This window comes from Chrysochloris asiatica, unplaced genomic scaffold (assembly GCF_000296735.1).
Source record: "Chrysochloris asiatica unplaced genomic scaffold, ChrAsi1.0 scaffold00029, whole genome shotgun sequence".
Lineage (NCBI taxonomy): Eukaryota > Metazoa > Chordata > Mammalia > Afrosoricida > Chrysochloridae > Chrysochloris > Chrysochloris asiatica.
This window is the reverse complement of record NW_006408547.1, coordinates 23,464,198-23,478,881: the sequence shown is the minus strand read 5'-3', so window position 1 is coordinate 23,478,881 and position 14,684 is coordinate 23,464,198. Positions and strand designations below refer to the sequence as shown.

General features: G+C 46.2%; 1 protein-coding gene across 1 annotated transcript in view; it reads right to left on the bottom strand.

Annotated features, from left to right (window-relative positions):
• Positions 1 to 3,889: 3,889 nt before the first annotated feature.
• The window catches only part of F7 (coagulation factor VII (serum prothrombin conversion accelerator)), a 29,139-nt gene continuing 18,344 nt past the window's right edge, over positions 3,890 to 14,684 (bottom strand). The window contains exons 5-8 of the mRNA XM_006851547.1: positions 13,892 to 14,032; positions 12,227 to 12,336; positions 5,448 to 5,577; positions 3,890 to 4,503 (exon numbers count right to left, since the gene is read on the bottom strand). Coding sequence (XP_006851610.1) covers positions 3,890 to 4,503; positions 5,448 to 5,577; positions 12,227 to 12,336; positions 13,892 to 14,032 — 995 coding nt within the window. The remainder of the gene's footprint in view (positions 4,504 to 5,447; positions 5,578 to 12,226; positions 12,337 to 13,891; positions 14,033 to 14,684) is intronic.

The following is a 14,684-nucleotide window of genomic DNA, read 5'->3' as shown; positions in this document are numbered from 1 at the left end:
GGACTAATCTTCTGACATTACACCAGACAATGTCCTGGAGCTATTCATAAGACCTTCAGTGGCTAAGCATTCTCCTTCTTCCTAGTCTGTCTTAGTTTGGAACCTCTGTTGAGACCTGTCCACTGTGGGCGACACATTAAAAATATTGGTGGCAAAACTTCCAACATCACAGCAACATGAAAGCCAGCACAGTATGACAGAATGACAGGTGAGTGGCAGAGCACAGGAAGTGGGTGCTCTCATTGCCCCATTTTACAGTTGGGAGAGCTTAGGTCGAGTAGTCTCCCACCCATGATTTCCACTCTCCTCCCCTCTATATCCACTTCACTCCTCCAGTTTCTTCTTTGTGCAGGTCTAGCTGGTCTCATGAGTCCCGGTGTGGCGCTGTGGGTTAACATGCCAATTTGCAAAGCCGTTTGAACTGCAGGGTTGGTGGTTCAAGCTCATCAGCTGCTCCTTGGAAACCCTATACAGGGTCGCTATGGGTCGGGATTGACTGGATGGCACTTAACAATAATAGCACTTGACCTCATGGCCTGGTCTCTTCAGGTCCATCCTCCCTTCTTCCCAGGATGAAGACCCCTGCCGGTTTTTGTTTCCACTAAGAGCAGCTGGGTTTAGACTTCCCCATAAATCTCCAAAGCCTGGATGAGCTGAGAAACATCTGTCGTCTGTATGTTTGCAAATGGATTTGATTTCACATTCTGGCATGTCATTTTCCACATGCCAGCATTTTACAGGCATTAACTAATCTCAACTTTACAACTATGAAAATGACCTCCCATTTTACAGATGAGTAAATGGAGGCACAGGGAGGTTCTGAAACTTGCCCAAGAGTAAGTGGTGGAGACAGATGTTGTGTCCAGGTGTTCTGACTCCAGAACCAGCATTCTAGAATTCTATGATCTGTTACTTGGTGAGCTCATTCAAAATTGACAGTTTGACCAGGGGTCAATGGAATTTTGTCCTATAGGTCCAGATAGTAAATATTTTAGGCTCTGTAGGCCAGATGGTCTTTATTTCAATTATTCAGTGCTGCCGTTTAAAAGAAAATAAACACATGAGTGTTGCTGGGTCCCAATAAACTTTACTTACAGAGGGAATAAAAGAAAATACTGTTGAATGATGATGCATGGAGGGAACTGTAATCATTGCAACAAAATGAAATATGATAGAATGAGTGCAAAACTGATGCTCTCCCATGTAAACTATCACTCACTTCACAGTAAAAACTTAAAAAAACAACAAAACTTTACTTAAGAAGTGTGGTCTAGGTTTAGCCCCTGGGCTGTGGTTTGCAGACTCCTGGTGGATTCTAAAGTAAATGCTGTTAGGTTGCTCAGCAAAATTATTGGCTTTTTAACTGACAGGTAAGGAGTCCTGGTGGTGCTATGGGTTAAGCACTGGGCTGCTAACTGCAAGGTTGGTGGTTCAAAGCCATCAGCTGCTCTTTATGAGAAAGATGAGGCTGTTTGCGCCAATAAAGATTTACAGTCTCAGAAACCCTATTTAGTCACTATTAGCTGGGACACATTTGATGACCGTCAGTTTGTTCTTTTGTTTTTCTTTCACTGATAGTCATTAAGCATCACATTAAGTCATTGTATTCCAGGCACAGGAACAGAGCCTTGGAGGGTGTACACACACTTGCAATCACACCAAGAAGGTATATACACACAATCATATCGAGAGGGTGTACACACACTTAAATTATACCAAGACAGTGCACACACTCACAATCACACTGAGAGGGTGTACACACATTTACAATCATACCGAGAGGGTTTACACATACAATCACACCAAGAGGGTGCACACACACTTACAATCATACCAAGAGGGTGCACATACAATCACACTGAGAGGGTACACACACACTTACCACCATACCGAGAGGGTGTACACATGCTTAAATCATACCGAGAGGGTGTACATACTCACAATCACACCGAGAGGGTGCACACACACTTACCACCATACTGAGAGGGTGTACACACACTTAAATCATACCGAGAGGGTGTGCATACACTCACAATCATACCGAGAGGGTGCACACACACTACAGTCATACCAAGAGGGTGTACACACACAATCATACTGAGAGGGTGTACATACTCACAATCATACCGAGAGAGTGCACACACACTTGCCACCATACTGGGAGGGTATACACACTTACTACCACACCAAGAGGGTGTGCACACACAATCATATCGAGAGGGTGTACACTTACAATCATACCGAGTGGTGTACACAGACTTACAATCATACCAAGAGCAGGGACCATCCCGCAAAGATAGATGCCCACAGTGGTAGGTGCTTACTTAATTTGCCCTTTTATCCTGTGTTCTCTCTAGTTTAAATGGAAGCCAAACCTGGTGACAAGATTTCATTTGTTTTTCATTCTTTTCCCAACTTGAGGCCAATTTGATGAGCAGTAGTATGCAGTATTAGTGAGTCGGTGGTAGAATTAATCTGCTCTGTGGGCGATCCGGGCTCAAGTTTTGGTCAATGTATCACATGAACAACCATCGTCATCATCAGCGGAGGTTGTGTACAGCTGTGATGTCAGTCAGGTTTCAATGGAACTTCCAGACTAAGAGAAACTAGGAAGAAAGACCTGGCTATCTACTGCCCCAAACTAGTCATAGGTCCAATCTGCAACTGATCATGGGAATGTGCAGGACTTGGCAGAGTTTGTTCTGCTGTGCATGGGTTGAGGCCAACTTAGTGAGCAGCTAACACACACATAGTTTAGTGTATCTAAGGATCACCTGAAGGCTTGATAAAAATGTAGATTACTGGGTCCAACCCTGCTCTGACTCAGTTGACCTAGGCAGGGTCTTGGAACCTGAATTTTATCCCTGATGATTCCCTTCTAAGTGGTCTCTGGGACCCTCTTTAGGAAATAACAATGGAAAGGACTTTGGCAGGAAGAAACCACCTAGTTCTAATGGGGTTTGGGAAACTTTATCCTCAAAATTCCACGAAAGAGCTTCTGTTTTTAAAACACAACCTTCAAAGAAGAAAGTTCATTTCAGCGATGCTGCCAATTGTGGTGAAAAGAAAAACCTCATCTGATTAATATCAACATCTCAATGAAATGAATGATAGGCAATCCAATGGGATACCGGGCAGCCACATAAAAATTACATTGAGGAGATTTAGTCATTTAATAAATGAGGACAACAGGTGACAAGCAACATATAGAGGATGAGTCATCCGCTAGTATTAAAAATACATGCAGAAATAAAAATCTGGAAGGACAGTCACCAAAATGTGTGCATGAGGTTTCCAGTTTATGCGAAATGAAGGTGGGATACATTTTAAATAAAAAAGAGAAAGTTGAAACATTGCATCATGAAGTAACACATATCATTGTGTGTATAGTTATGTATATCTATACTGTTTTCACCAACAAAGATGGTTCAACAGTCGTATGTGTGAAATGAAACATATAGGGGGAGGTGTGAGGTCATTCCTGAAGGACAGAAGACATCCTTCATGACAACACAAGACAGTTCCCTCTGTCTCTCTGTCCCAGTGTGGGACAGTTGGTCTCTCTCTGAGTTTCTGTCTTTCATCTGTTTATTTGGCGTCTTTGAATCTCTGAGATTCTGAGTGTCTCTCTTAGCTCTCTCTCAAATCTCCTCAGAATCTCTCCCTCAATTTCCATCTCTCACTTTCTCTCTCCTCTCATTTTCCTGACTCTTCTCTTAGTTTCTCTCTTACCCTCTCTCAGTTTCTCTTTGTCTCTACCAATCTTTCTGTTTTTTCCTCTCTCCCTCTTCCTTATCCCCACACCAAGGACTGCAGAAGAATTTAATGAGATTGGATGCAAGGACAGCTCCAAGCAGCAGCAAATTTATTTCCACACAGAAGCAGGTCCCTAGAGCTGAAGTTGAGGGTAGGGAAATGGGGCTTGCAGGAGATGGCCTGGTTTTGGTTTTGAGTCCATGACGCTGTTCAGCCATTCAGTATACTGGGAGACCCTGGTGTATACCCCAATGTGGCCTATTGCAGCACAGCCCTCGCCCCAGCTGACGATCCCTGTCAAGTACCATGTGTTTTGGTATTTGGTCACATGTGGACCTCCACTGTCTCCCTTGCAGGCATCCTTGGTCCCATCCAGGTAGCCAGCACAGAACATGTTTTCTGTTATCTCTGGGGCATTGATTGACTTTTTTGTTTGTTTCTTACAGTCCTGGGTCATCATCCTGGGCACTTCTATGGTCATGAGCTCAAGAGCTGTGGAGCCCCTGTCAAGAAGCTGACCCCAGCCACTCACGGAGGAGAACCGTATGTAGGCCAGTGTGTTCTCAGAGAATTCCTTGTACGGCAAGCACAGGGGTACTATGTAGTCAGTGAAGTTCACTGGCATCCTCAGACGGAGCAGAGCGATGTCATGATTGGTTTTGCCTTGAATGTACTTGTCAGGGATTATGATTTGAGCAATTTGCCGTTCCTGTTCACTGCCTTCCTCTTCACTAAGGTCATGCTCACCTGCAAAGAAACCAAGATTGTTAAGGTGCCTGGTAACTTTTGGTAAATCTTTTCCATATAAAACCCTTGCATGGCTTTTGGATCTTTGGCCTTCCATTTTACCCTTCTGGGTTTGGCGTAGACTGCTATGGAATGGGGAATTCTCCTTTTGGAGAATCTGGAATGTGTTGGAGGTCTCCTTTTGGAATAGGTAGATGAACCGCATATCCAACTATAAAGGAAAAATCCCCAGATGACAGTTGACTTTCCCAGAAAATGACAGCTTAAGTTGGGGTGCTATGGGAAGAGTGTAAATTGAGGAACATGGGACATATAAACATCTGGAACATGGGCTATTAAAGGCAAGTGAGGAAGGTATACTAGACTTTTGATAGCTGTTGGTAGCGGAAGAAGAATGGAGCACTCAAAATCCTCCACAGTTCTTCCCAAGATGTTCTCAGTTATCCTCATCTGGTCTTGGTTCTGTTCTTACCCATAAACCCATCAGGCAACAGCCTTAACCCACAGAGAGGCACCCGTGAGTGTTCTGTATCCTCACCAGGATCAAGCCTTAGCACGAGTGATTCAGAGTAGAGAGAATGATATCTCTCCTTCGAGGTCCTTTTAAGACTCCTGGTGTGGTGCTGTAGGATCATCACTGGACTGCTAACCACAAGGTCGACAGTTCAAACCCAGCAGATGCTCCTCAGAAGCCCCATACAGGGTTTCTATGAGTCAGAATTGACTCATAGGCATTTAACAACTCCTTTTTATGTTGTGTTTGGGAGTGGGAAGAAGTGGGAACCCTGCAAGTGGAGAGGTTTGCCCAGAGGGAGTACATGTCTCCCTTTGGAGAAGCTAATCTGGTTATGGACATGAAGAGTTTGATCTCCAAAATCTTAATCCTTGTGTTATTATCATTAAAGGCTGTTTTTGAATCAGAAGGAGAGAAGGACAGTACCTACCCAAAACCACTGTCAGAGTCTTCCAGTTTCTTAGGCTGAGTTTGTCAAAACAATGGGCGGCAGTGATGACCCACATGGCTTCCAGCAGCGCTCCCCCACATTGCAGAGCTCCATTCAGCTTTATCACAGCCTGGGCCAGAGCAAAGTGTATGTTTGCAGATCACAGGATTTTCACAGGTCCCTGATTTCTTGCCTTCCCATGCACCCCAAAGGACTGACTCATCTGGAAGTGTTCATTTCTGAAATCTGAGCATCTTTGGAGATCCCTTCCTGGGCAGAGCTGTGGGCCACGACTTCACTTTGCTCAAATAGGCAATTTAACTTCTTATCTAGCTAAAACAGAACTTAAAATACTTACTGATGAAAATCAAAGACTACAGTCTTCAACACAGATTGCACCTCAATGAAAAGAAAACAAAAATCCTCCAATGGGACCAATAAATAATATCATGATAAACAGAGAAAAGATTGAAGTTGTCAAAGACTCCATTTTGCTGGGCTCCACAATCAATGCTCATGGATGCAACGGTCAAGAGATCAAATGAGTGTCAGTAGGTGAACCTGCTGCCTCTTAAAATATTAAAAGAGAAAAGATGTCAGTTTGAGGAGTAAGGTGTGCCTGACCCAAGCCATGGTATTTTCAATTGCCTCATATCCGTGTGAAAGTTGGACAATGAATGAAGAAGACTGAGCATTGATGCTTTTGAGTTACGGTGTCTGTGAAAAATACTGAAAGTACCATGGACTGCCAGAAGAACCAGCAAATCTTTCTTGGAAGAAGTACAGTCAGAATGCTCCTTAGAAGTCAGGAAGGCAATATGTCATCGCTCATACTTCACACATGTTGTTGTTGTTAAGTGCCATCAAGTTGGTTCCAACCACAGTGACCCTGTATAGGGTTTCCTGGGAGCAGCTGGTGAGTTTGAACCGCCAACCTTGCAATTCAAACCGACTTTGCAGTCCAGCGCATTAACCCACGGGGCCACACCAGACACGTTGTTGTTGTTGTTAAGTGCCATCAAATCAATTCTAACCCATAGCGACCCTGTATACGGTTTCTGAGGAGCAGCTGGTGAGTCTGAACTGCCAACCTTGCAGTTCAAACAGCTTTGCAGTCTGGCGCATCAACCCACAGTGCCACACCAGGACTCCAGACATGTTGTTAGGAGGGGCCAATTCATGGAGAAGGACATCATGTTTGGTAAAGTGGAGGGTTAGTGAAAAAGAGGAAGACCCCCCAAATAAATGGATTGACACAGTGGCAGCAGCCGTGGGCTCAAGCGTAACAACTGTGAGGATGGCGCAGGACTGGGCGGGGTTCCCAGTGACTTGTAGGGTCACTATGACCCGAACACACTCTACAGCACCTAACAACAACAACAATCTAGCTGGGACAGACTCAGGGGATTTATGTGCACATATAGATTCCTGATAAGGAGCTCTAGTAGCGTAGTGGTTACGAATCGGGCTGCTAACCTCAAGGTCATCAGTTTGAAACTACCAGCTGTTCCGCAGGAGAAAGATGATGCTTTCTGCTCCCCTAAAGATTTGCAGCCTCAGAAACCCTGTGCAGGGTCGCTATGAGTCAGAACCGACTCCACGGTGTTTAACAACAACACAGACTCCTGGTATGGCACTGTGGGATAATTCACTGGACTGCAAGGTTAGTTTGAACTGTAATGTCAATAGTTCAAATTCACTAGTCGTTCCTCTGAAACCCTATACAGGGTTGCTGTGCATCAGAACCAACTCAATGGCACTTAACAACAACAACATGGACTCTTGGTATGACACTTAGGATAAGCACTAGACTGTGAACCAAAAGGTCAGCAGTTCAAACCCACCAACTCCTCCTCAGAAATCCTGAACAAGGTCCCTATGAGTCAGAAATGACTGAACAGCACTTACAGAGCTAAAAAGCAATTGCCACCGTGTTGATTTCAGTTTATGGAAACACTACATGTTTCCATGGAAACACTACATGTGTCAGAGTAGGTTGTGCTCCATAGCGTTTTGTTTTGGAGATAGGTCACCAGGGTGAACTCGAACTGCCAACCTTCTGGTTAGCAACCAAGCATTCTAACCATTAGCACTGTTGTTGTTGTTGTTAAGTGCCGTCGAGTCGGTTCCGACCCATAGCGACCCTGTACAGGGTTTCTGAGGGTGTAAATCTTTATGGGAGTAGAAAGCCTCATCTTTCTCCCGCGGAGCGGCTGGTAGTTTCGAACCGCTGACCTTAAGGTTTGCAGCCCGATCCGTAACCACTACGCTACCAGAGCTACTTAACCAGTAGCACTGGTTATCCTGAAACTCCACAGAATTGTATAGCCATCTTTATGTACATTAGTATTATACACTCTGTGGACAATAGCAGTACGTTGACTCTTGAACAACATGGGGGTTAGGGGTGCCGACCGCCTGTGCAGTTGAAAATCTGAGTATAATTTACAACTGACCCTTGAACAACATGGGTTTGAATTGCTCAGGCCCACTGTGGTTACGAATTGGGCTGCGCTCCTTAAGGTCAGCGGTTCGAAACTACCAGCCGCTCCGCGGGAGAAAGATGAGGTTTTCTACTCCCGTAAAGATTTACACCCTTGGAAACCCTGTACAGGGTCGCTATGGGTCGGAACTGACTTGATGGAACTTAACAACAACAACAACTTACAAACAAGATTTTTTCATTCTTTTCCTGTTTCTAGGGCTGTGAGCACAAATGTTGTTAAGTGCCATCGCTTAAAACTGTGTGAATCTGGTCATATTCATATTGTCACATGGAGATGAGCAGTCTCACACCGAGTTCTGTCAGACACCCAGAACACTTGAGCTCACTGCACTGTGGTGAAATGCTGTCAAGTCAGTTCTGACTCTGAGATTCTGTATAGGGTTTCCAAGGAGCGGCTGGTAGGCTTGAACCGTGACCTTGTGTTTAACATTCCGCTGCTTATCCTACAGTGCCACACCAGGACTCCCCACTGCACCAACAACTGGGGGGAAAAAACCACATATATGTGGACTGGTAAAGTCCAAACCTGTATTGTTCACGGGTCAGCTGTACTGGTGTTGAATCTCACTGCCTACCTCCCCGGTATTTCCATGTAAGTCAAACCCAACAATACACCCTAGCTTTGATAGCTTTTGATAGTAGGAGGAGAAAGCATCACACTTTAGTGAAGTGTCCTGAGGATTAAATGAAATAATGTGTAGCAACTAGCACAGGTCTTTGAAAATAGCGTTGTTGTTGTTAAGTGCTGTTGAGTTGGTTCCAACTCACGAGACACTGGATAGGGTTTCCAAAGAGTGGCTGGAGGGTTTGAAGTGCTGACCTTGTGGTTGACAGTCAAATACTTATAGTAGATCCTCAATGAATGTTTTCTTTGCCTTTCTTCTTTTGCCCCTTGCACCCCCCCAAAAGTAAGAAGGATACTGCTGAGCTGGACCCTTGAGTGAAGCTGGATGGAATAATTCAACCCCCTCACTCCCCCACCCCCCCAGGCTGATTCCCCACACTGGGAGGAAAAAGGTGTAGAATCTTCCAGCCAAGCCAGTACTTGAACACAGGGCATTGTAAGGTTGGGGAAACTGCAGAGAATGTGGGTGTCGATGGCTGAGGTGGAACGGACCTGAGGGACAGTCCTGGTCCAGTTTACAGTGAGTCACTGTGTGTGATGGCATTGTATTGTCATCAAGTCTGCTGATTTAACATCAGCCAGGGAGGAAAGAGACTGAAATGGGGTCAAATCAGTCTTGTTGTTGTTGTTGTTGTTGTTGTTAAGTGCCACCCAGTCAGTTCCAACCCATTAGCAACCCTGAATAATGTTTCTGGGGAGTGGCTGGTGAGCTTGAACCAGCGACCTTGCAATCCATCTCATTAATCCACAAGACACACCAGGACTCCCAAATCATTCTTAATCAGGACTAATTTTCCCAAATTGCAGGCACTGGAATCACCTGTTGCTAGTGAGTAATCCCTTTCCTCACCTAAATCTGGGAACAATTGGGTCCCTCAGAGAAGAAAACAAACACCCTACAATACAATGCTCACAATGGATGAGAAGAATGCTCTGTAAATTTAGAACTAAAGCTCTTCCCTAGTGAAATGCCTGGGGCAAGGAACCTGGCAATCTACACCAGAGCTGGCTACTTGCCAATCTGCAGCCACAGGTACCAAGCGGAAGTCTACGGGAAGCTGCTACAAGCATGGAGCTGGGCTGCCCAAATGTCCACTCTGATGTGGCCAAGGCATTGCATCTTTCTGGCAAGAGGAACCTTCCATTCCTTCATCTGTAAAATGCGGATGGTAGTTGAGCCTGCCTCATGCAGTTGTGGGGATTAAATGATAGCTGAATGGCAGGCCAAGTCCTGGAGGATGTAACAGGTGGTAGGTCAGCAGTGAGTGTAGTGACTACATCGGTCCAGGTGGGCCACACTGTAACTCATACCCCATCTCTACATCACCGAAGCTTTGTTAACAGGGACACTAATGAATACACAGGAGTCCTGGTGTGGCAATGTGGGATAATGCTCTGGACTGCAAGGTTGGTTTGAACGACAAGGTCAGTAGTTCAAGCTCACCAGCCGCTCCTTGGAAACCCTATACAGGGTCTCTATGAGTTGGAACTGACTCAACGACACTTAACAACAACAAATACATTAGTTCTATTGAAATAACATCAAGCTTCTGGTTCTGCAAAGCTGAGGAGTAGGTCTTGGAAAAAGAGATTCCACTCTATCAGACTCTAAGGCAGGGTCCGAGTAAAACCCACAAAACCCCCAAATCTGTTACTGTCAGGTTTATGGCGACCCCATGTGTTTTTACAGAGTAGCTTGTCTTCACAGAGTTTTCTTGGCTGCACTATTTATGCACGTAGCTCACCTGACCTTACTTCTGCAGACCCAGCCACTGCCATTGGGACAATTCTGATTCTTGTGACCCCATGGAACAGAGCAGAACTAAATCTTTATAGGAGCAGGCAGCCCATCACCTCTTGGAGTGGTGGGTGGGTTTGAACAAACTGCACCACCCAGGGATTTTGGCTGATGAAGACCCTCCCCTCTGACCTCCATGGGTGCCTGAGGAGTGGGCAGCTCCGTGGGGGCAGCTATATGGAAAATTAGCTTCTTGAACCCCAAAACCAAGCCCACAGGGTGAGAGCAGGACAGAGCATGGCCTGATGCTGCCAGCCCAGCAAGAATGAAAGGTTAGAGAAGTTGTTCTAGAAGAGACTAAAACAGTTGCCCGTGTGACTTTTCTGAAAAGACGTGAGAAAAATGAAGCTACTTTGTGTCCACGGTTACTCGATTTCAGGTATTATGCCAAGAACTGACCAATGAGATTCTCAGCTTTCACTTACAAAGGTTTGAAACGCTGACTTGTTGTTATACAGGCGTCATAGAAATGAAATGAGTAATGATAAAGCTTGAAAAACAGCAAAACAAGGTGGTTCTTGCCAACAGGTGTTTGGTTGGCCCTGACTCACGGTGAGCCATCCTTCCCTCCTCACCTGCCCCTGACACAAGCGGAATGAAACACTGGGGTCCATGGGGTTTTCATTGACTGACTTTTGGAAGAAAACTTCCAGGCCTTTCTTCCTAGTCTCTCTATTCTGAAACCTGTTCGACATCATTAGCATCTCAGAAGACTCCAGAGATATAGATGGGTGGTGACCGTCCATGAGGTGCACAAGTCTGGAATTGAACCTGGGTCTCTGGCTTGGGAGATGAAAGATTCTACCCCTGAGCTATCATCACCCAATAGTTTACTGACTTAGAATTCAGGCCAAACTGAAAAAAAAAAAAACCACCCCAAAAAACCCCAAGTGCATTGCCACTGATCCAACCAGGACAGGCTTTCTGAAGTGCTAAGTCCTACCGAGCAAAAAGCCTTCTGAGGAGGCAGCTGGTGGGTTTGAACAAGCTTGCAGTTAGCAGCCCAGCGCGTATCCTACAGTACCACCAGGGCCCCTTTCCATACAGCCTCTGAACATTTAATGTGTATGTGAATCACCTGGGCCCTCGTTAAACAAAGGTTCTGATTTAGTGGGGCCTGGGATCCTGCGTGGTGAGTAGGTTCTCCGGGATGTTGCTACTGCTGTTCCATTTCTCACAGTCTGTAGGCTGGGATCCTAGGTGTCTGGACTCAAGGTGCCTCCCAGAGACGTACCCTGGAGGAGCTTCCCTGAGGAAAGCTTTGGCTGCCTGACAAGAAAAACAACTCATTTCCTTTACAAGGAGCAGCTTTTGTTGTGTAAGAAGAAATCTCAGCTTTCAGAAGTGGTGAGTACAATGGGAAGGCCATGAGATTGGGAGCCGGGTAGCCCTAAATTCAAATTTTACCTCTGTCCTTTATTAGTTATGTGACCTCCGTTTCCTTGTCTGTAAATGGAATCAGAACACTGTCTTGTGATGGGTTAGGAAGTGTAAATGCAAGCGTGACAGGTGTATTGAAATCACCAGATAAATGATTGTTTCGAAGTTTAGCATGTCTGTGTAAAAATCAAAAGAAAACCTGGAACTATAGAAAACATTGTGACTTACAGAGACCTTAGGTGGGGAAAACTGAAACAGATCATTCATTTAAGGACTTTGTGTGTTAGCAGGGTTGACTTGTGCTCTGAGTGTTCTGAAGTTGGTCTGCAAATTTTCTCTTTGAGGATTGCTAATAAGCTCTCATTCAAATGTCTGCAATCATCCCAGGGCCCGGAAATCAAGAAGTCGGGAGAAAATCAGAGCTGGCTGACATGGTTCTAAGCGGTCCCATTGGGTCAGGGGACACTCACCTGCCACGGGCATTCTCCTCTGGGACACAACTTGCCACCTACAATTCGGCCTTGGGGGTGGCTGCCATTTCTTTTTTCCAGAATAGGTATTTTTCCACACGGATATTCAACTGTATAAAAAATATTCATAAAAAGCAGGGATTTATGAAGGATGAATGTACTTGTCAGTTAAAGGATTAAATTAAATGGTCCTCCAAGATCTGGAGGCCAGGGCTGTTTGGCTTCCCTTCTAGCACTGCTCCGTCCAGGGCTTTGGGGTTGGTGGAGTTGGTGGATGGTCTACTAGGTCCAGAGTCAGGGAAGGCTGGGTTACATCTGCCAGGGCCCTAAGGAGATGCCATGACCAGGGGACTCTGTTAGATCTGGCTGACAGCTCACGTAGCTGGGGAGAGACCTTAGCTGTCTCTCATTCTGGCTGAAGAGATGGGGTAATCCTATTTCTTACAATTAAAACCTGAAATTGATTCCCACTCAGTGACTCTATAGGACAGGTCAGAACTGCCCCTGAGGGTCTCCATGGTTGTAATCTTTATGGAAGGAGCCCAGGAAGTGAGTGATTAAGCACTTGACCTCAACCTGGAAGTTCGGTGGTTCAAACCCACCAGTCACTCCATGGGCAAAAGATGTGGCAGTCTGTTTCCATAAAGATTGTTGTTGTTAAGTGCCGTCAAGTTGGCTCTGACCTTTAACGACCCTGCATAGGGTTTCCAAGGAGCGGTTGTGAGCTTGAACCACCGACTTTGTGGTTCAAACAACTTTGCAGTTCAGTGCATTAACCCATAGCACCGTTTGTTGTTGTTAAGTGCCATCGAGTCGGGTCCGACCCATAGCGACCCTGTACAGGGTTTCCGAGGGTGTAAATCTTTACGGGAGTAGAAAGCCTCATCTTTCTCCCGCGGAGCGGCTGGTAGTTTCGAACCGCTGACCTTAAGGTTCGCAGCCCGATTCTGTTCGGTCTTGCTAACTGTACACACACCGGGTGTGGGTTTACTTGTTGTTGCTAAGTGTTGTCGAGTTGGTTTCAGCTCATGACAAACCTATATAGGGTTTCCAGGAGTCCTGGTGTGGCTCTGTGGGATAAGCACTGGACCACTAAACCCTGAAACCTTGTGGTTCAAACTCACCAGTCGCTTCTTGGAGACCCTCTATAGGGGTCACTATGAATCAGAACCAACACAACAGCACTTAGCAACAACATAGGGTTTTGAAAGAGCATCTGGTGGGTTTGAACTGCCAACCTTGTGGTTAGCAGTCCAATGCTTATCTTACAGTACCACATCCGGACTCCTAGATTAAGAAAACTATAGTAGAGATCCTAAGACTCTTGGGAATTCTCTGATTGTGGAACTAGGGTATGGCAGACAGAATCCCATTCTGACCCCCTGGGTCTGGCTTCACAGCCTTTCAGGGAGCTACATCCAGTGTGACTGGGTTGGTTGACCTTCTGTCCTGGTTTCTTGTGACCATTACAACTCCTGCTCACCATGGCTCAGGCCTGCTGGGGTGGGGACAGCCATTTTGACCCTTGGTCTTTCTCCCTGCCTCACTAGGTGAGGTTATGCCAGCCCACCTCATCTTCCAGCCACCTGAGGTAACAGGAAGTAGCAGTAAATAGCTAAGGAGGCTAAGCTTGGCCCTGGAGAGCAGGGCCTGAGGATGGATTACCTGAGGGCACACACGATACTTCATCTTCCATGAGCGTGTAGCCATCGTGACACTGGCAGGACCGTTTGGTGTCTGTGTTGTCGCTGCAGTATTGCTCACAGCCTCCGTTGTCATTCACACAGATCAGCTGACTGTTTTTGTCTGAGAACAGGAAGGGAGGGCGTGAGAGGGGCCAGAGAAAGCCAGCTCTGGGGGACGGCCTCTCCCCTGGGGCTAAGAGGAGGGTGATAGAGACTGAGTATGATGGCACAGCTTGGACTCGAGGATGCATCTGGAAGGTAAGACCGGGCAGGAGGGGGCTTGACCAGGAGGAGAGCAGGGCTGGCTGGGTAGCGTTTGAGGAATGATGGGACTTGTATGAGACAGCGCCATGAAGACCACATTGTCAAGAGGCTGGTGGGGAGCTGGGAAGCCCTTAGTGAAAGGTAGCTCATACAGTGATGATGTCCAATGTAGTCAGCGTCTGGCCAGGCAAGAGATGACCAGGGACTGGATTCCAGCCACCAGGAACACCAGGCAAGAGGCTGAGCAAGTTCGTTGGGCACTTAGTCCCAGCATGGCCCATTGGCTCCTACAGAAGTTGAAGTAAAACTCAGTGTGACCGTGAAGGATAAAGCCTTGGTTGTGGACATTGTAGTTGGTTCCGTGTGTGTGTGTATTAAATCTCAGCAGTGAAGGCATGCCTTGGCAGATTTCCAACCACGGCTGGTAGGCATCAAATCAGTAAAGCCAATTGTTGTCAGCTGACTCCCATTTGTGGCAAGCCCAGGTGTGTCCGAGTAGAAATGTGCCC